This window comes from Pogona vitticeps, chromosome 1 (assembly GCF_051106095.1).
Source record: "Pogona vitticeps strain Pit_001003342236 chromosome 1, PviZW2.1, whole genome shotgun sequence".
NCBI classification, from domain to species: Eukaryota; Metazoa; Chordata; class Lepidosauria; order Squamata; family Agamidae; genus Pogona; species Pogona vitticeps.
Window position 1 is genome coordinate 11,347,465 of NC_135783.1, and position 22,532 is coordinate 11,369,996.

A 22,532-nucleotide genomic window follows, 5' to 3' on the forward strand; every position below is an offset into this window, starting at 1 on the left:
ACAAGTGCTTTGAATTGGGCCCGGGCAGCAACTGGTAGCCAATGTAATTTAAAAAGAATCAGCCTAGCGGCCCCACCACTAACCAGCCGCACAGCTCAATTCTGGACCAGTTGCAGTCGCCGGACCATCTTCAAAGGCAGCCCCACGTAGAGCGCACTGCAGTAATCTATGCGAGATGTTACCAGTGCATTTGTAACTGTCATGAGACCCTGCTCGTCCAGGTAGGGCCATAGCTGGTATAATTTTTGCAGCTGAAGGAAGGTGCCTCTGGCCACCGATCCCACCTGGGCTTCCAGAGTTAGACTGGGGTCCAGGAGCACCCCCAGGCTGTGGACCCTGTCCCTTAGGGGGAGTGTAACCCCATTCAGAGCAGGGAAATGGCCCTCCAGCCTGTCCGGTGAAGCACCCACTAACTTGATAAAAGGACATTGGAAAAGATGCATCCAAAATTTTGACCAATAATTCCCGGTCTTAAGTAGTTTATTCTTTGTACTTACAAGTGCAGATCTGGTGTGCTTTCCAAATGTATTTGTTTTTTCTAAAACATAGGGATATGGCCATGTTACATTCAGAGCCAGGGGCTGGGCCTGCCTCCTGGAAGTAGAGCCAGCCTGTGTAGCCTTGGGCAAATTGCACAGTCCTGGGGGAGGGTCAGAAGAAGGGAAGGGTGGACCGCTTTTGAGTATTTCCTACCTGGAAAACCTTTGAAAGGGTCGCCATAGATCAGAATTGACTTGACATGAGGATGAGGATTAAAGGCGTTTTAATTGATTTAATTGAGAGCTTTGAGTCGAGTAGTCAAATGTGTTTAGTATTTAGGAACTGAACTAGGAGGAGAGAGTCTGCTCCCTAACTGTCAGGAAATGGAAGCAGTAACTAAAATTTCCTTTTCCACGAAAATATTCCCATAGATTAGCTACACCCAACCTTGTCGCTTCTAGATGTGTTCAACTACAACTTCCATTTGACCTCTGCTTTCAGCTGTCTTTTCTGGACACGATTCATTACTGGATCTAAAGCAGATGCTTTATTTGGAAAAGGCTATATTTTTGAAGGGATCTGTTTACTTAGTTTCTAGGTGATGCGGATGTCTTGTAGATGGCATTATTTTAAAAGAAGGGTTGTCTGACAGAAGGGAGCATGCCTGTCTTAAAATAAAGTTTATCCACTTTGGTTATGTGTTTTTTTCTTTCTTTCTGGAAAATGTTTGTCTCATATATAAATGTTTAAAGCAAAATCTGCTGCTTAGTGAGTTGGGGTGAATGGTACAGAGGCTTGGTTCAAAATCATTTCCAGGAACCTTTGCCATTTTACTGAAAACTGGGAGAGGGTGCATGAGAAAGAAAGCATCGACATAGAACTTGTAAATGTTCTGTGTTTGGGCTGGCGCTCTCAGAATCACCCACCCAGCAGGGCTTCTGGGAGTCATAGTTGAGATGGTGGGGATAGACTTTTCGAAGCTCTGAATCTTTGTAAGTGGCTTTCATGCACAGAAAGACGTAGCCTCAACAGCAGTAGCCGTCACAGTAATGATGGCTTCTATCTTTTTGTGAGAGGATAACATATTGCTTATGTTACTGTACGTACTGGCTGGATAGCTCAGTGAGTTAAGTATCTGGCTGTGGAGTCAAAGGTTGGGAGTTCAATTCCCCGCTGTGGCTCCTGGGGGAAGAGCCAGCCTGTGTGGCCTTGGGCAAGCTGCATCGACCCTGGCTGCTCCCAGAAAAAGGGAATGGTAACCACTTCTGTGTGTTCACTACCTAGAAAACCCTGAAAAGGGTCCCTAGAAGTCAGAATTGACTTGACAGCACAAGCTATCATTTCTGCCATTTCCTCAAGAGCCTCTCTGATCTGATCATAGCTAATTCTGGGACTAGAAAGTGCCAGCCCTGGAGGGAGTACTGTATTCCCCCCCTCTCCAAAAAGATCAGAAGGAGAAGACATTGCCACACTAATCCCGTGGCCCTTTACACCAGAGGTCCGACCCATATGAGATCATCAGTTGTGAAATCTCCCAGGGTTCCCCAGGTCCACCTTCTTGATGCATTTAAATTGGCAGACAGAGAAGACCTGTATATATTTAGACATTTTTCTCTCAGTGATGCGCTTTGTGATTTCATTTGTTCTTGGCTGCTGCATAGTTTTAAAATAATCATTGTTCCTTCTGTTAATTCGCTTTATTGGTTTTGTTTCTATCTATCTATCTATCTATCTATCTATCTATCTATCTATCTATCTATCTATCTATCTATCTATCTATCTATCTATCTATCTATCTATCTATCTATCTATCTATCTATCTATCTATCTAGGTAGGTAGGTAGGTAGGTAGGTAGGTAGGTAGGTAGGTAGGTAGGTAGGTAGGTAGGTAGGTAGGTAGGTAGGTAGGTAGGTAGGTAGGTAGGTAGATAGATAGATAGATAGATAGATAGATAGATAGATAGATAGATAGATAGATAGATAGATAGATAGATAGATAGATAGATAGATAGATAGATAGATAGATAGATAGATAGTCAGTCCTTAGTAGATAAAAAAACTTCTGTAACAAAAACAAGAGATTTCTTGGGATATTTAACTCACCTTTGGCATAGAAACTCTGGCCATTGGTGAGCAGTTTAGGGAAATGTGAAATTAAGAATGGAATATAAATGTACCAGTCCTTTTATTTTAAGAAAGCTAATCCCTGGGATAGCTCTTTGTCATAACCCTGCATTAGGTACACTTTATATTTCATTGACCTGGCTGTCACTGGATGACTTTTGTCACCCCATGTGAATTCTTCTTCATTTGTTCTTGAGAAAGGCAAGAAAAGAAAGCAAAAGGAAAAGGCACATGGAGCGAATCTACACTGTGCAGTTGTAGCTGTTTGATGCTGCAGTTAAAGCTGCAGTATATTCATAACCTTCAAACCTCTCAAATATTGAAGAACTGTGTCATGATTTTGAAAGGAAGCTTTTCGTTTGGTGCAAAATCTGTACCACTTTGAAACCAATCCTTGTAGAAAAGGCAAATTTAATCTCGCAAACAAGAGTTTGGTTACTGAGTCACATATTTAAACTACTGTATACACTAGAAACCTTTGCTATTTTTCACATTAGGGTGCACGCCAGGACACCCATGGGTATGAAATGGACCTCCCAGGATCATACTAGCAAGAAATTAAGCTCACCATTTTGAAGTGCAAGAATGCTCTTGACTATAGCTGGTCTCAAAGGCAGCTGTCCTGCATGTACTGGAATGATAAAAGAACCGACAGCCAAAGTAATAAACACCTTCAGATAAATCTCAAAATGTTGCCTGCTGAGAAGCCTTATCACGATTTTCTCTAGATCAAGGATTTATAGATTCACCCACCTGGTGAGGCATCAGGAAAAATATACTGGAATGTAACATTTAATGACCAAGAGAAGCACAACCCTCGTTTGCATTAAAATAGTTCCCCCCCCTCCAAATATTCCAATGTCTGGTTTCCACCCCTTCTTACTCTTTGTTTCTTTTTCTAGCAGAAATGAAGAATAAATCTCATTGGTATTAAAGCATGGCTAATGGTGGGAACACATTTCCTTACCCCTTTCCAAGATCGTGGGGGGGGGGGGGGGAGTCATCCCTTGAGCATGGTTTCTGGCCTGACTTATTTCTCCTTTCTCTTGCTCAAGATTTTTTTTTTTTTGCCTTCCCCCCCCCCCCCGCACCCATGGGCAGTTGAGAGGATAATGACAGTCTGAATGGATGCCTAGGTAAAGGTAAAGGTTTCCCTTGACATTTAGTCCAGTCATGTCCGACTCTAGGGGACGGTGCTCATCCCCATCTCCAAGCCGGAAAGCCAGCGTTTGTCCATAGACAGTTTCCGTGGTCACGTGGCCAGCGTGACTAGACACAGAATGCCGTTAACTTCCCACCGAGGTGGTACTTATTTATCTACTCGCACTTGCATGCTTTTGAACTGCTAGGTTGGCAGGAGCTGGGACAAGTGACAGGAGCTCACTCCGTCGCGTGGATTTGATCTTACAACTGCTGGTCTTTTGACCTTGCAGCACAGAGGCTTCTGTGGTTTAACCCGCAACACTACCACGTCCCTATTCAGAATGGATGCCTAAGCCATAGCCTTAGAAAGCCGTGTATACATACTGACCTAGTCTCCTTAATAAAATGGGGATACAGAATCAACACACTACATAGGCCTTCTACAGGTGCAAGATGCAGCTGAATAGCCTCCTGCTGCTGAGGACAGTGAAAGAGAACTTGATTAGGGTGTCCACAGGGCAAGATTTAAAAAATTGTCTATAATGTTCCTGTGAATACAGAAATAAGGCATTCAGGGCAGAGGGGAAGCCTATTGTTTGGAACAGGAGTCTGAACTACTTTTGTGATCATCTGCAAGTTGAAAATAAAGCATGGGAAAGTTACTATTATGGACTACAACTTCTGCTGGCTGGGGGATGCTGAGTGTTATAATCCAAATTTACCTTTCCAAGGCTTCTCTGTATGAAATTGGGAACTCTGTAGTATTTCGCCCAAAATCCATACATGCACACAGGTGGTATTGTGAATGTGTCAAATGTGTTTCCTGGTTCCACACTGCAGTGCACATTCATTTTGTGCGTTAATTGTCATACAACTCAGGAATTGTAATCCGCCACGCTTCTGAACTTGTGGAATTTGGCAGACGAACCAGACAGCAGGTGTTTAGTTTTTATTAAATTTATCCTCTGCTAATCGAGAAATTGCTCCAGGCAGCTTGGCCCGGCTTTAGGACCATGAAACCAAAACGAGTTAAGAATAGAAACAGTAACTTGGACAAAGTAAACACGCTAGGGCATTAGACGATGCTTTAAAAACATACAGAGCACATGGCTGCAAAGGTGGAATCATCTTTAGAACAAAGAATAATGGGAGCACATCAGAAACAGATCACTTAAAGATAAGTTACAGGAAAAAAACTTTGTACTGCTTCCTTCAAAAAGTCAGAAACTTTGCACACAAGATTCGGCTTAAGTAAATTACTGCATAGAATACTGCGGATTTTATTTTAAGGATTCTAGTCCTTAAGGGTACTGACTTATAAGAGAGACAGAGGGCTAGATGTGAATATAGATCTTGGTAGTGTCTCTCCAAATTAAGCAAATAAATATACTTCTTTCACTTTTAAGGGGCCGGAGGACACATTTCATGGGTACCAAAACTCAGTAACATTCCTGCAGTTTCCTTAGGGACAACAGTTTTTATATTCCAAGACAGCCACTAAAAAAAAAAGCCACATTAACACACACAACACATAACAGTCAGGAAGAGGGATATATAGCAAGGTGCCTTCGGCTGAGCTGGACCTTGACCCATCTTGCTCTACATTGCCAATTCTGACGGGCAGCAGCTACCCAAAGGCAGGATGGAGTGTTCGTTTGTTTGGCTAGTCCTACCTGAAGGTCTTTCATCTCCCATGCCAAGTACAGTGGGGTCTTGACTTAAGAACGGCTTGAGTTAAGAACATTTTGACTTAAGAACCGCTCTCATAGGAAAATATTGACTTGACTTAAGTACTTAGATTTGAGTTAAGAACTGAAAAAACCCACGTGGGAGGCAGGGAAAGTGCAAAAAGTGAACTTTCAGTTAACTGTTGGCCAGTGAAAAAGGTGCCTGTCTGCTTCCTCACTCCTCCCAGCGTTTAGAGAGTGGATTGGGAGACAGTCTTCGGACTGCCTGGTACTGAACTGCCTGGACTGTATTTTCCCTGCCTTCCCTGAACCTTTCTTGACCTAAGAAAAAAAGAAACAAAATATCCCCCTCTAGTGGTCGAAGGCGGAATAGCAGCTTCCCATTAGTTTCTATGGACGGAAAAGAGCACATACGGATCAAATGGTTTTCAATGCATTCCTATGGGAAATGCAGATTTGACTTGAGAACTTTTTGATTTGAGAACCGCCTTCCAATACGGATTAAGTTCTCAAGTCAAGACCCCACTGTACTAATCCGGCCTAACCCTGCTTTAGCTTCCAGAGGAGACTGTGTGTGTTCAGGATGGTGCTGTGACTTAATGGTCGTACAAAATAGTATCTGATTGGAAAACGACAGTGCTGAGCCCCCAACTCAAGAAACAGGAGGAGTGCTCATGATGAGTTTTGACCAACCAGATCCTTTGCCATGCCTTTCCCACAATGGCCTGAGAGCTGCTCAACGCTGGCTCCTAGCTACAGCCCTGCTACGTCGCTGCCTCATGATATCAGTTATTTTTGCAGGAACATCAGTGTTCAGAAGGCTACGTGTTATGTGTGCTGGTCTCTACTTATTCGCCGAACTGTTTGCTTCCTTTCGTCCTGACCTGTTCATGTGCTTTCTCTTCCCGAACATGGAAGAACTTAAGTCTGTAAATTCAGAGTGCATATGCAAAATATTAAGATTTGCCTTATTACAACCATGATCATTAGATACCCAGCGTGGTGTAATTGCTGGAGCGAAAGCTTAGGGCTCCAGAGACCAGGGTTCAAATCCCTCCCTGCTCAGCCATGGAAACTCACTGGGTGGGTGGGTGTGGAACTAGTAAAGGTATAGTAAAGGTAAAGGTTCCCCTTAACATTTAGTCCAGTCGTGTCCAACTCATCCTCGTCTCCAAGCCGTAGAGCCAGTGTTTGTCCGTAGGCAGTTTCCGTGGTCACGTGGCCAGCACGACTAGACACGGAATGCCGTTACCTTCCCACCGAGGTGCCACCTATTTATCTACTCACATTTACATGCGTTTGAACTGCTAGGTTGGCAGGAGCTGGGATGAGCGACGGGAGCTCACTCCATCGCATGGATTCGATCTTACGACTGCTTGGTCTTCTGACCTTGCAGCACAGAGGCTTCTGCGGTTTAACCCACAGCGCCACCATGTCCCACTGGTAAAACCACTCCTTAAATATCTCACCTTGAAAGCCCTTTCAGGGTGACTATAAGTCGGTTCCAACTAGACAGCACATAACAACATCAACAGCACATGGCCATACTTCCGCATAAAAATTGTATACATTGCTCCCAGCTTGATCCAGCCTAAATTCAACACTTTGAAGTTCCATGAATTTCCAGGCATAGACCTGCCTGTATCCTGTCCCTTAAGAATAGTATATAATAGTAACAATAGTAATAATGGCAATAATAACAACAGTATACCTGGATATCAGGTACTATACCATGCTTCATATATACGCATATACTGAGGTCACAGCAAAAGTCACTGTATTAAGCGAGACAAGAGGTGTGTCGTATTGGTGGCAGGGAAAATACTCAAGAGTATTAGTGCAGAACCTGGTACACTGAGGAAAACAGATTACCGGCCTGGAAGAACCCAGATTTGTCTTCCAGGCAACTGAATACTGCACATGAGAAGTATTGTGGGCATGTAAAAATTGTCATGTTTCCTCGTTGTGTTTGCAGATATAAATGAATGCGAGACCAGCAACCCATGCGCACAACTGTGTTACAATGTGGTCGGTTCCTTCCTCTGCCAGTGCAATCAAGGCTTCGAGTTAAGCCCCGACCGAATCAACTGTGACGGTGAGTGACCTTTTTCTAGAGGTGGCGGGATTTTTAAAGGTGGGATTTTTAGAGGGAGTTTGCAGAATGCTGGGAATTGGGGGAGGAAAGACATTTCCTATTACTCCAGGTCTTCCTTCTTCCTAGCAAAGAAAAAATTAAACAGAATTTTTTTTTGTTTTATCAGCAGTCCTCTGATGTCAGTCTGACATGTATTAAGAAAAAACAGAAAAGAAAGTAACTGTGTGATCCATGAATAGAAACAAAACTGAATGCTGAGAGACGCTTTTATGAGATCCTTAAAATTTCACAAATGTAACAAGCTGTGGAGTTCTCCAGAGTTCTTCTGGTTTCAATGGGAGAATACAGCATTCATTCGGATGCTTCCTATTAAAACCTGTGGGATATAAATGGTCTTACCTTCCCATTGTATTGTGTGAATCAACTTTGTGTTGACTATGTGCTGGCTAGAAGTTTCTGGGACCTGTTGGCTCAAAAATAATCTCCCCAAATTCTGACCTAATCGATGAGGGGAACATGGTTTACGCACAGATTCATGGTCCTCTTCACAGGGATGAGGAAAAGGAGATGTCTCCATCTTCAAATTTTGAGGTGAGTCTCCTCACCTTAATCCACAAGCTGCCCTCTCTCAGATTTGTTCCTTACCATCTCTAGTGAAAAGGTGATCAAGAGATACGAATGCACTAGCATTTGGTCTCCCCTTCCCTTGCTCCCATAGTCAAATATCTCAGAATGTGTCGGCCATCTTTGGTGGTGCACTACTGGTCAAAATATTCAAGGTGACTTAGCCTATGGTTATTGTGGCCTTTTAAGTTAGCATTCATCCCCTCTCCCTGGTAGTAATGAAACTGCTGTCTGTGTGATGATATTATATCATTTTTATGGAGCTGTGGGGAGATTGATGGAATTTTCAGCTTGTGAATCAAGTGACAAAGCTGGCAGAGAATGGCCCATTTCAGCCTGACCCTCCTTCTTGTACGGTGTTGCAGATATTGACGAATGCAGAGCCTCCAGCTTTATGTGCCAGTACGAATGTGTCAATGAACCAGGCCGGTTCTCCTGCATGTGTCCGGATGGCTACCAGTTAGTCAGAGGAAGGAATTGTCAAGGTGAGTGCCCTTCTGATACCTGCAACCTTAATCCATTCTCAAAAACTGCTCAGCTGTACACAGAGGAAGCCTGAGTCCTAACAAAAAAAATTCATTGGGCTGGCTCAGAGGACATTATTCCAGTTTTCAAGACCTCAGAATCCTGTAATCAGAAAAAAATAAAATGTCAGTCAGGAGAAAAAGGAGGAAAAAACGGACTGAATTAGCATTGCTTTGAAGAAACATACACAAGGAAGGCAATAAGACGTGATTTGGGAGAACACTGTAGGCATTCCAGGTAGCCTCTACCACAAGCTTCGTAGAGGCTACCTGGACCACATGCACCTTACAAGGCTTCACGGACTCCTGTGGCCACCATTCCCCTTCTGAATTTTTTCTTACCAAACAATTTTTTTAAAAAAAACTTGCACCTCTTATGTCTTTCCATGCTTTTCTGAGAGGGCATGGAAAAATTGCAGGATTCTACCCCATATTCTCTGGAGACCACAAGGGGACCTTCTAAGCCATTTTTATTCAAGAAACATTTAAAAGGTTCTTGGATGTGGTGTTGCTGGGGCAGAGGTGCTGGGGCAGAGGTGCTGGTGGCCATATTTGGGGGTCCTTGTGCCCAATGGAGCCTACATAATTGCCATCCCTTGCCTGCTCTATTAGATGAGGTGATTAATGGCTTCACGTTGCAGCCCCCTAGGGCAGGTGCTGGGATTTAAAAACAAAGACTTAAGTCCGGTTGCTTGGTCTTGGATAAAGTAGACCTATTGGCTGAAATCCTGTTGCTTAGTGCAGAAAGTCGCACTAGAAGAAGTCCATTGAGTCAATGGTGATTTGATGAATAAAGATGAGCACCATGGTTCAGCGCAGTTCACTGGATCGAGCCCACAGGTGTCCTTCCTTCCTCTCCACAACCCTCAAATGTGCATGTGCGGTGGAGACAATAGGTTGTTCTACCGTTTTAAATCTCCAAAGTCCAAAAATGCGATATCATTCACAATTGGGGCTCCACACACCTGCTAAACCCACTGAGAGATAGTGGCAGGCTATTGTTTCTTGCAAAACATTTGGATGGAATAGTGACTGTAGGTTTCGGTTGATTCTACAAATCATTGAGACATTGAGCATATCCGTGCTACCCAAATAAATCGGTTCCATATTCCTGTAATTGTCTTGGTTTTGTCCAAACAAATCCTGACATTTGGTGTGGCACATGCAATACTCTGTAGAGCAGTGGTCCCCAATCTTTTTTCCTCCACAGACCAGTTTAGCGGGTGGGGGCGTCTGTGCTTGCAGGGGAGGGGCCGTCCATGTGGAGGAGGGGGCCATAGGAGGGGATATGTATATGTGGGAGGGGCCGTGTGCACATGGGAGGGGTTGTGTATGTGTGGGAGGGGCTGTACGTGCATGGGAGAGATGTGCATGCATCTGTGCGTACGGGGGGGGGCAGGAGATTTATCTCTGCAGCCCAGTCCTAGCAAGGCTGCGGACCAGGGGTTGGGGACCCTTGCTATAGAGCACTTTTGGAGAAAAATAAGCATTAGAGATAGCCCATCACTGGAAGAGGGAAATTGTTAACTGTTCTGAGCATCTGATTGTCTCAGCATAAACTTCTTTCACTTCTGGGAATATGTGGAATAGCTCATTTTTCAAAGACAGAAAGGTTCAGTCACCTTTCTGCAAAATCGACAGACACGCAGATGCACACTTGCTTTTCTGGAAAGCCTGACTGAATCAAGTGCGCCTTTAAAAACACATGATTAACGACATCTTAAAATAAAATAGACCTGTGCCTACCTGTTAAAAGCCCCTTCCTCAACCACCAGCCAGTTGCCAAAGCTTGCCTGCTATTGCCTGTCCATAGAAGGATAACAGGATGAGGACCAGCCTAGCCTCCCAGGAAAGAATGCTCTTCGTCCTATAGACCAAATACTAGGATATCCTGTAGATGCAGAGACAGATTTATAAGTGAGATATGTATGGAATGCTGAGCATCACTTAGACCTTGAAAAACAGAAGACACAAGGGACATCCCGAATTGGCTTGGCTGCACCCCTTTTATGCATCTTGTATTGTATGTATTCTAGCAATGACACTCTAAAACTTCATCTATTTTCTTTCCTGACGCAGACATAAATGAATGTGAAGTGGGCAACGAATGCCGGGATGATGAAATTTGCTCAAATTATCATGGCGGCTATCGTTGTTATCCGAGGAACCCGTGCCAAGAACCTTACGTGCTTGCCTCTGAAAAGTAAGTCACCAAACCGATGGTTAGCCAGCAAGGCGCCATGTGCAAAAATTTCAAAATGCCTGTTTGTACGTGGAAGGAGTTTGTTTTTCAGTCGTTGCGGTTTCTTTTACAGTCGCTGCATTTGCTCCGTGTCCAACCCCCTTTGCCGAGACCTGCCCTACTCCATTGTGCACAAATACATGAGCATCCGCTCGGAAAGGAACGTTCCCTCTGATATTTTCCAAATCCAGGCCACCACCATTTACCCCAATACAATCAACACGTTCCGGATCAAATCTGGAAATGAGAACGGAGACTACTTTCTCAGAGTGAGTATCTGTGGGTGCTGCTGAAGTTACTTTTCTCTCCAGGGCTTGTGGCCAGCAGGCGCTAGTTGCTGAGAAACCTCCGGATTTGATATCCCTGTGAGTCACATCTGGAATGTTGCCATTTAATGAGTACTGTGGACCCCCCTGACCAAATGGCTGGCGTGGGGACCATCCGGGAATCTCATAGGCATCCTTCAATCTCAAGAGACTATGGTAACATGCTCTGAATCGAGGAGTGTCCTCTCCAGAGCATGAAGCCCGGGTAAGGTAATATGGAGGATAGGCTGTTACCCAAGCAGCAGATCCCCCCTCTCCACATTGCTGAAATGGTCCAATGGAAAGGCAAGAGCCAATACAACTGGATCCAGCAATGTCGCAGGAGTTGGCAGAACGACACATGTTGCCTTCGGGACTCCAGCTCCGGATTTTGCCTCGAGGTTAACTCCTGAAGCCTTTTCCATGAGTGGATATAGCCACAAGGCAGTGGAGGTTTGAAATCAGAGTTTTCCTTCTCCTAGATGGGCTGCCTTCCATGGCTGACGAGCCCCACCTACCCGGATGGAAGTAGGTGATGGAAGGAAGGGAAAATAGAGAAGAAGGAAAAATAGAGAAGAAGGAAGGAAGGAAAGAAAGAAAGAAAAATAGAGAGGAAGGAAGGAAGGAAGGAAGGAAGGAAGGAAGGAAGGAAGGAAGGAAGGAAGGAAGGAAGGAAGGAAGGAAGGAAGGAAGGAAGGAAGGAAGGAAGGAAGGAAGGAAGGAAGGAAGGAAGGAAGGAAGGAAGCAAGCATCCGGGAATGCCTGCTTGCAAAACAAGCAAACACACACCCAGGACACAAAACACATACAGTCAGAAAGTTCAAAAATAACTTGTTTGATTTAACATATTCATTGGTTTAGTTATCTGGCCACAGAGCCAGAGTTTGATTCCCTTCTGTGCCTCCTTGTTAGGGGCTGGACTTGATGATCCATAGGTCCCTTCCAGCTCTGTAATTCTAGGATGATGATGATGGAAAAGAGCTGATGTGGTTCCAATCTTCAAAAAAGGGGGGAAAGTGGATCCAGGAAACTACAGACCAATCAGCTTGACATCAATACCTGGGCAAATCCTGGAAAAACTAATCAAGCAACAGATTTGTGAGCACCTAGAAAATAACAAGGTGATTACTAGAAGCCAGCATGGGTTTGTTAAGAACAGGTCATGCCAAACAAATCTTATTGCCTTCTTGGTAAAGTGACTAAATTAGTGGACCAAGGAAACACAGTGGATATAGAATACTTAGAATTCTGTAAAGCATTTGATAGACCACAACTTACTTCTGCGTAAGATAGAACAAAGTGGGACAGACAGCTCAACTACCAGATGGCTTTGCAGCTGGCTGACCAACCACGCTCAACGGGTGGTCCTCAATGGAACCACATCTATGTGGAGGGAAGTGTGCAGTGGGGTCCCTCAAGGTTCTGTCTTTGGCCCAATGCTCTTCAACATCTTCATCAATGACCTGGATGAGGGGATTGAAGGAGCACTCATAAAATTTGCTGATGACACAAAGCTGGGAGGAACTGCTGATACTTTGGAAGATAGACTCGACATTCAGAAGGATCTAGAAGACTTGAACATTGGGCCCTATCCAATAAGATACAGGAAAAGTAGGGTCCTGCACTTAGGCAGGAGAAACCAGATGCACAGGTACAGGATAGGTGGTACCTGGCTCGACAGTAGTACCTTTGAGAGGGATTTAGGTGTCCTGATGGACCATCGCCTAAGGATGAGCCAGCAGTGTGCTGCAGCTGCCAAGAAAGCCAACACAGTCGTGGGCTGCATCAACAGGGGGATCGCATCAAGATCATGGGAAGTGATAGTACCACTCTATACTGCGCTGGTGAGGCCACACTTGGAGTGCTGTGTCCAGTTCTGGTCACCACGATACAAAAAATATGCTGAGGCCCTGGAAGGGGTGCAGAGAAGAGCAACAAAGATGATAAGGGGACTGGAGGTGAAATCCTATGAACGACTAAAAGAACTAGGTATGTTTAGCTTAACGAAAAGAGGACTGAGGGGAGACATGATAGGAGCTCTCCAGTATCCGAAGGGTTGCCACAGGGAAGAGGGCATCAATTTATTCTCCATTGTGCCTGAGGGTGGGACAAGAACCCATGGGTGGAAACTCGTCAGAGAGAGATCCAACCTGGAAATAAGGAGGAATTTCCTGACGGTGAGAACTATTAAGCAGTGGAACAGCTTGCCTCCTGATGTGGTGGGTGCTCGATCGCTGGAGGTTTTCAAGAAAAGATTGGACAGCCATCTGTCCAGGATGGTATGAGGTTTCCTGCCTTGGGCAGGGAGGTGGACTAGAAGATCTCCAATGTCCCTTCCAACCCTACAATGATTCTATGATGATGGTATTTGCTTCATTGCCTTTGCATTAAACAGAAGGAATGCAGCTAATTTTTTGAAAAATTCGCTTTAAAAGCAACTTTACATCATTAAAAACAATTTGTTCTATAGATGGCTTGTTCTGTTAACACACATAAGAATTTTAACACAAATGTGTTAAATCAAATGTGTTATTTCCAGTCTCTGCCCACTCCTCTTTTCTGCTGAACTTGAAACCCTTGTGTTGGTGGCTGTTGCTGTGTCAACCATCATGCTGAGTTTTCCCAAACATCCGTAGTACTCACGACACTTAAAAGGGCCTCTCTTTTTTGCCCCCTTCCTTTTTTTAACGTAATCTGGAACACTTCAAAGCATTAACATCCAGATGTCTACTCACTGGCTTCTTAAGAATGTCTCCTCTTTGGAGGCTACTCATGGAGACTAGGGAAAACTGTGGCTGGAGACCATCACTTTGCGTTGAAGTGATCCTGTTGGCTGGGAAGGAGTGCATTTTTCAAGAGGAAAAAAACTGATTGAGAAAGAATGGGCCATCTCAGTAGGTGACATGGTAATGCCCACAGGCAGTTCACTGAGACCATTCTGGGTCTTGATTTGAACCTTCTTATACATTGGGGCACAATGGTTCAGCTACAGTTCTGCAGCCAAAACTCTGTTCTGTTCCATCTCAGCTATCCAGCTCAAGATTCAGTCAGCTTTCCATTGTTCTGAGGTCTGTAAATTAAGTTCCCAGCTTGCTGGGGAGGACGGCAATGTGCAGCCTGCATAATTAAAAGTCTGTCATGCCTCCTGCATCTGCCATTACTGTCACTGTTACTATACCTTCCAATAGCCTTTCAACATTAATTTCAAAGCTTGGGAATACAACAGTAATAAGTAACTTGCATACCATAGTACCTGGGGAGTGATCATCATGAAAATTGTATTTTTTTGAAAATTATACAGTGGTGCCTCGCTTAGCGACATTAATCCATTCCGGAAAAAACGTCACTAAGCGATTTCATCGCTAAGCGATTCTAACAAGCCCATAGAAATGCATTAAAACGCATTTAATGCATTCCTATGCGCTTAAAAACTTTAAGCGAAAATCCTCTGTAGCGCCGCCATTTTCGCTGCCTCTTAAGGGAGGCAAAACAGCAGGTGGCCATTTTGTTTTTCCAGTGCCCATTTTGATCAGCTGGCCGAAAATGGGGGCTTTGCGATGATCGCTTCCCCGCGATCATCGCAAAGTGAATTTTCCCCATAGGGTCCATCGCTAACCGATCGCTTTTGCGATGGCAAAAAGTCCATCGCTAAGCGATTTTGTCACTCAACTGAGTGATCGCTAAGCAAGACACCACTGTACTTTTTATGTAATGATTAACATTTACTCATGTTTGAAACATGGGGGGGGGGATGTCATTGGAAGGATGAGAGCTAGGAATAAATGAAATTTTCAAAGGAAGATCAAGAATGCCCCAAAATTGAGCTCATTTGTTGAAGAGTTTTCTCTGCAACCAAGACCAGCTTGGAAAGGGGTTCATAGTTTTGTTTGTTTATTTGTTTAATTGATTGATTGATTTTGATCTTTTCCTTTGTAGTTTGGTTTGATTGGCTGGCTGGCTGGAGCGCCATGGTTTAGACACCTGGCTGTGGAATCAGAGGTTGAAATTTTGATTCCCCACTGTGGCTCCTGGACGTAGAGCCATCCCGGGTGGCCCTGGGCAAGCTGCACAGTCCCAGGCCGCCCCCCCAGAGGAAGGGAACGTAAACTACTTCTGAGTGCTCTCTACCTCGAAAACCCTGAAAAGGATCATCCTAAGTCAGAATCGAGTTGATGGCACATCATTATTATTTGGTTTGGTTTGGTTTTTGGCTACAACTTCAGAATTCTCAACCCAGTATGGGGATAATTCTACAGATACATGTCTTTGAATTCTACTTGGGAGAAGATCTGTTGGTGAAAATTTACTTTTTCTTTTTCTTTTCAGCAAACAAGTCCAGTGAGCGCCATGCTTGTGTTGGTAAAGCCGTTAAAAGGACCACGAGAACATATCATTGACCTCGAGCTGCTGACCGTCAACAATATGAACTATCGGTCAAGCTCAGTGCTCAGGTTAACACTGATTGTAGGACCTCATCCATTTTAGTTGCCGCCGTTAAGTAACCTGCACGCCTCCAGAGCAACCAAAGAAATTTCCTCTTAAATGAAGCACTTATGGTTTTATTTATAGATTTTATGTGGTGTGTTGTTTCTAAAGGAAAAAAAACATCATTAAGGAAATCAGTAGTTGTAACCACACTGTTAACGCTTTTAATGTCAATGTAGTATATGTGTTTCACAGTATAACCTGGGCATTGCCACTTTCTGTATAAAGATGGCATTTCTTCCTTTTTCTTTTGATACTTGGATCAATTGTCCATTGGCAGCACATGATGCACTCTTCTTCTGCTAAATGTGTGGAGCAAGGTCAGTGAGATCACGCGCTCTGGCCCCAGTTAAGACCATGGGTCATCAGCAGAACAGAGTGCGAACAGAGTGCCATGCATGTACATGCAAAGGCTAACTGCACCCCGATCAGAGTCCTTGAATACGTGGGATTTCCAGTCTTGTGGAACATAGCAATTTTAAGAAGAGCCCTGCTGGGTTTTAAAATCAACCTTTGGAGAGAGAAGGGACTCCAAAAGTCTACCCCGGTGCCAGTACAGGAATGCATAGCTAAAACATCGTGACAGGAGGCCTTCCAAGATCTAATGAGATAGGTCCACCACTTTTCAAAGCAGTATGATCCACTGTCAAATCTCCTTTCTTGTAAATTTGGATCCCTTGTTTCAGGTCCTGCTCTCGGGAGTAACAAAACAAGTTGGCTCTGTCTTCCATGTAACAAGCCTTCTGCTTCTCCAGGTTAAGCATACCCAGAAAACCTCAAGCATTCCTCACAGGGCTTGGTTTCCAGACTTTTGCCAGCTTTGTTGACCTCATCTGGACAAGTGCCAGATGGTTGATCTTCTTCCTAAACTATGGTGCCCAGAGATGAGCATGGCACCCCAGTTGAGATTTCACTGAGGCTGAATAGATAGCATTACTTGCTTTGATCTGGACGCTGGCTTTCTGTTGAACGCATCCTACTGTTGCCTAGAACAAGTTTAGAGGCCTCTTTCACCCAGCATTCTGCTCCCACAGTTGCAAGCTCGATATCCCCGGGAGGTCCACGGGTAAGACATGAGTGCCGTAACACTCTCCCACTCATGTTGCCCAGCAGTTGGTAGTTAAAAGAGTCTATAGGCATGAGGACTACTAACCGTTGGAGAATTTAGCTTTCACAAAATTGCCTTCAAGAATCTACACCAGCTTTCTCCTGCCCGTCTCCCTCTCATTTGTGTTGGACTAGAACTCCTTTCCTTCCTGAAAGTAATGGGAGTTATAGCGCAACACATCTAGAGTGCACCAGGATGAGCTATGAGGCTCTGTTCACATTCTTCTACAGGTCAAGATTGGTCACAGGCCATAGAGTACATCTTAGTCACTTCCCACCCAACCAGACTCTTCTATGTATTCAATGACTGTAGTTTGAAGATGGGAATATGGCTCATGTTATTTCACGAACTGTGGGCCTCTTCCTAGAGTACCTGAAAAGCCTCTTCCATTTTCCTTCCCCAAAATAGTTTCAAGACCAAATACTTTAACATTTGAGCAATCCCACATGAGTGTGCATCCGTGTGTGCACGTTTTAATAGAATACCACTTTTATCCGATTATTTGGGGGTGGGGTGGGGGACAAGTTCCCAGAGCTCAGGCAACACACCTCTCCATGCCAGGACTTTTTTGTTTATTTCAGTATCAGAAGCCTATCCATATGTACATGATTCTGTGATCGAAAGGGCACAGCCAGTATGTAGGAGAGTTTCATTGGGTGCCTTCAATTATGTGCAAGGTCAAAGGACACGACCCAGTCAAAGAGCACTAATGTCCACTGATATGAGAGTCAATGGGATTGAAATGTGCTGTTTTGTGCTGAACTAGTGTTGATCGTATTATGAGTATGTGTGTGAGAGAGAGTGTGTGAATATGTCTGTGTGTGTGTGTCAGTGAGAGAGAGAGAGAGATCATGAAAACGAATAGGCCAACAAAATGCAGATTCCATCATTCCATCAATTTGACTCAAACAAGTAAAAAGGAATAATGTCTAAGGTACCTCACGAAGGCTTTCACGGCCGGGATCTAATGGTTGTTGTGGGTTTTTCGAGCTCTTTGGCTGTGTTCTGAAGGTTGTTCTTCCTAACGTTTCATCAGTCTCTGTGGCCGGCATCTTCAGAGGACAGCACTCTGTGCTCTGGTGTAGTATGCTTGGGAGTGGAGTATCTATGGCTGTGAGATAGGCTTTTGTCCTTTTCAGGAGATGGGTGATTAGTGGACAAAAGCCTATTTCACAGCCATAAATACATAAAAAAAACCCACAACAACCATGTAAGGTACCTATTTGCTGTTTTGTTGGGTTTTAAAAAACTAAGATTTAGGATTAACCAACATCATAAAGAGAAAATAGTTTGCACTGGGCGTTTCCTGAGCTCCAGATACTGGGCAGATCTTTTCTACTTAAACATACCACTCATTAACATTTTATCTTTTCTGAGAAAAATGGGACATAAGTAGAAAGCTCTGCCAATGATGAGTGAAGCTCCCAGTGGGGTAGAAAACCTCATTCAGAGAAATATTTCTGTATGAGTACTGATGCTTGTGACAGAGAACAAGCTTTCTTGTTCCTGAGCAAAGGGGCTAGAGAGAAATATATGTATACTGAGATTCACCCAATCTAAAAAACAGCTGTTTGTAAGTTGTTCTCTATTTTTTTGTAAGTCGTTTTTGGCTTAGGTTTGTGTATTTTCAGAATTTGGGATCCAAACTGTTGGCTTCCCTCTGTTAAGCTTTCTACAGTATGACATTGACTTAACCCACCCTAAAAATCTGTTTTATAACTCAGATTTGCAGTTCTGTCCGTACATTGTTCATTAAAGAAAAGAAATCATCATAGGACGCAGAACTAAAGGTTTCCTTTTATATTAAGCAGAACCTCTCCTTTCTTCTCTAAAACCATAACAATGAACTCTTTGATGTACAATTTTTTTTGGAAAAATAAATAAACGAACATGCCTGTTTTAGCAGGACTCATTTTGTCTTACAAGTTATTTTAAGTTAAAAGATAGCTCAATGAAACCAGATTCAGCAGCTGGTAAATGTCAACACTAATGTCACAAGAACGCACTAGTTTACATCAGAGGCACATCTGACCGTAAATTAGCAGCAGGGCATATGTTTCCTTGTATCTTCAAGAAAAAGGACTTTAGAGAACAGGGCTCAAAAAGAAAAAGAAGAAAACCAAATATCTGGTGAATAGTTTCCTGTCCCGGTGGGCATTTCAGAATGAAATGAATCTTAAGCCTGCCCTAACATGGTGTGCATGCATCTCAAGTTGTCCAAGCCCACCAGGTCTAGCCACATAGGTCTGACTGCTTGTCCATTTAACTCTGCAATAGATGTTCTGATCGGCAATATCTTTGAGGTCATTGTTTTGGGAGGTACAACTTCCCAAATCAATGACTTTTGGGAAATGCTGAGAATTGTCCAAAAATGTAATTCTGGTTTCTGATTTCATTGTTTTAGCTAGAACTGCAGGTGATTCAAATCTTGAGTCTTCTTCCTCATTAACTGGAGAGCGATGGTCCTCCAGATGTTTCATGGGCTATAATATCTACTCTCTCTCTCCTCGTTGGGTGTGCTGGCTAGGGCTGAAGGGCTGATGTTGCAGATGAACAACATCCAGAGTGGTCCGTATCATTTCTCCATGCCAGTCATATGCTCAGTCACTAGACTATGAAATAGGCTATGACGCTGCCACCTACGCAGGACATTGTCTGCTATGTTGCCACCTAAGTATGGAATTTGGTCTGGGGTGCAAGCTTCATCATATAGTGAGGTGAATACAACCAGAAGTCTATGTAGGCCTGGTTCTGCTACTAGAAATGATAGCCCTATGTTTCATCCCCCTCTCCTTCTGTTATCCATTACTAGAAGAGGCATTTTCCTCCTCCCTGCCTCTTACCTCATAAGCCAATGGCAGCTGCTAAGCAGGAGATCCTAGGTCTCTTAAGGCCAAGTTGGCCTTTGAAAGTGATGCTCTATGTGTCAAATTAGATTTGAAGTAAAAGCACATATCAGGCTAGCTCAGAGTTTTGGAAAGTTATCTTTTTAAACCCTGGCTGGATTCTTCTGGGAGATATAGTTAAAAAAAAAAACTCCATGATCCATCTCCTACTCTGAGGTCAGAACTTTGTCTAAGGCAATGGCAGGGAACATTTTCAAGTCCAAGGACCAAACTTAATTTCGGGTATTTTTGGGGGATCACATGCCGCCGGTGGGTGGAACCAAAAATAAATGGTCACAACCAAAAATACCAGCACATTTTAACTTAGAAAATTCAAAGCCAGTAACTAAGCCTTAAGAGTGGTGTTTTGTTTTGTTTTTTAAACTGGGGAAAACCCATTCAGAATTCAACAAACCAGGAAGCGATGGTGCATGCGGATGGGGTGGTGACCACTTAGGTAGCTCCCAAGAAGGCAGGAATTGGCACCAGGGGCTAAGATTCCCCACTTCCCAGAGAGATTCCTTCAGCCAGTCCTGAGGACACGACCTAAGAAGAGTGGGGGATTCAGGGTTTTGCCCCAGGTCGCCAAATGTAGGGGGTTCCCTCCTCTCCCTCAGCCAAACTTCCAAGAATTGTCTAGCAGCTTGGTCTACCACCAGAGGAAAACACAGCAATGGACCAGTGCAGGGAGAAAGTTTTTTTACATATGAGGTCCCATTGAGGCAGCGTAAAGCAGGTCTAAGGTAAAGGTAAAAGTTCCCCTTGACATTTAGTCTAGTCGTGTCCAACTCTAGGGGGCAGTGCTCATTTCCACTTCCAAGCCGTAGAGCCAGTGTTTATCCATAGACAGTTTCCATGGTCACGTGGCCAGCGCAACTAGGCACGGAATGCCGTTACCTTCCCACTAAGGTGGTACCTATTTATCTACTCGCATTTTTACATGCTTTCGAACTGCTAGGTTGGCAGGAGCTGGAACAAGCGATGGGAGCTCACTCCGTTGAGTGGATTCGATCTTACGACTGCAGGTCTTCTGACCTTGCAGCACAGAGGCTTCTGCGGTTTAACCAGCAGCGCCACCATGACCTGGTTTATCCAGGGCTGAAAAAGGAGATAGCATCTAGGAACGGCATTGTGAGTCTGGTCCTTGGTAGATTAAGTCTTTGGGCTGGCTAGTGTAGGAAATCAGCTTATTTCTCTCTCTCTCTCTCTCTCTCTCTCTGTGTGTGTGTGTGTGTGTGTGTGTGTGTGTGTGTGTGTGTGTGCGTGCGTGCGTGTGTGTGTGTGTGTGTGTGTGAGTGAGTGAGTGAGTGAGTGAGTGAGAGAGAGACTAAAGTACAGTGGTGCCTCGCTTAGCGATCGCTCCGTTGAGTGATGAATTCACATAGCGAGGAGGTCCGGGCCATCGCTGGAGCGTTCGCTCAGCGATGGCCCCTATGGCGTTTTTTCGCTGTGCGATGATCGCTAAGCGATTCGCTTAGCGATTTTCACACAACGAAGCGGGGGGAAACAGCTGATGGCGGTTCCAAAATGGCCGCCACAACTTTTCCCGCCGCGCCCTCGCTTTGCGAGGGCCCGAAAATGACCGCCCCTATGGAGAAGCTTCGCTCAACGGTAAGTTTAGGGCCCATTGGAACGCATTAAACCAAGTTTAATGCGTTTTAATGGGGTTTTTTGTTCCGTTGAGCGATGTTTCTCATAGCGATGGTTAATCCGGAACGGATTAACCTCGCTATGCGAGGCACCACTGTATATATAGATCTATACAAAACACACTTTTGATTTATTTTTCTAGCTCCCAGTGCTGATGACTCCCTGTAGACGAGGGGAGATACTTGTGGGGTGTTCCATGAAGTGACTAATTTTGTATTATTTTCAAATCATGCTGGGGTTTTTTCTGGGGCGGGGTGTGTATGCATGCTGTGCTGTTTGCCCTGAATAATTGCTAAGTACAGCTCTGAGCCCAAGGATGCATAGCTTATTCTGGGCTTCCGACTCAGATTTGTTTTAACACGGCATTGAATTTTATAATCTTGAGAACTGCTTTGTATGCCTTTATCAGAGAGACCCACAGTATGCAATTTAAAGGAGTGGACCATGTCCATTCCAGAGGGCCACTCTCTCCTGCCACTCTGGCTCTGTTTATTTGGTCCCATAATCACGATTATGGGCTTGGAAGGCCTTAGGAATGGACCTCAACAGATGGGAAACTTTCACATCTGAGCATTCAGCCTGGAGGCATGCAGTGCATCACGGCCTCTCCCAATTTGAAGAGACCCTTGTCCAGCAGGCCGAGGCAAAGAGGCAGACCCAAAAAACAGCAAAATTGGGGAGCTGGACAGGGGACAGATTGTATTATTTGTCTTCAGTGTGGAAGGAATTGTCACTCTCAAATTGGCCTCCTCAGCCACACTAGACGCTGTTCCAAGTCCTCTGTTCAGAGCACGTTGCCATAGTCTCTCGAGACTGAAGGATGCCTAATCTAAAACCACGATTGTAGGCCTCAAAATGAGATTGGCCATAAAGTGGAGCATCTTCCCAGAAATTTGGAGCCTGTGCATAAATATAGAACTCTTGAGTAAACAAGGCTCTCATGGACATAGTAACCAAGTTCATTCACTTCTCCAAAACCACCTGAACATGAGTCCGATGGGATTATTATGTTTGGAAGTCTTTAAAAACAGGAGTTTACTGTTGAAATCCATCTCCATGGCAACGGGCTGTTGCTTATGTTTTGAAAAGGCCAACCATGTTTCTAACTGTGTAACTCTTTTCGGCTCAAATACAGAACAGCTGCCTCCTCGCTCGTATGCCGTGCATCTGGGGGGCCCA

General features: G+C 44.3%; 1 protein-coding gene across 2 annotated transcripts in view; it reads left to right on the plus strand.

Moving 5' to 3' along the window:
- The window catches only part of EFEMP1 (EGF-like fibulin extracellular matrix protein 1), an 82,288-nt gene extending 64,671 nt beyond the window's left edge, over nt 1-17,617 (plus strand). For both annotated transcript variants that reach the window (XM_072987126.2, XM_072987135.2), the window contains 5 exons: nt 7,411-7,530; nt 8,520-8,639; nt 10,758-10,881; nt 10,994-11,189; nt 15,552-17,617. In XM_072987126.2, coding sequence (XP_072843227.2) covers nt 7,411-7,530; nt 8,520-8,639; nt 10,758-10,881; nt 10,994-11,189; nt 15,552-15,710 — 719 coding nt within the window. In that variant the 3' untranslated portion in view covers nt 15,711-17,617. The remainder of the gene's footprint in view (nt 1-7,410; nt 7,531-8,519; nt 8,640-10,757; nt 10,882-10,993; nt 11,190-15,551) is intronic.
- The last annotated feature ends 4,915 nt before the right edge of the window (nt 17,618-22,532 follow it).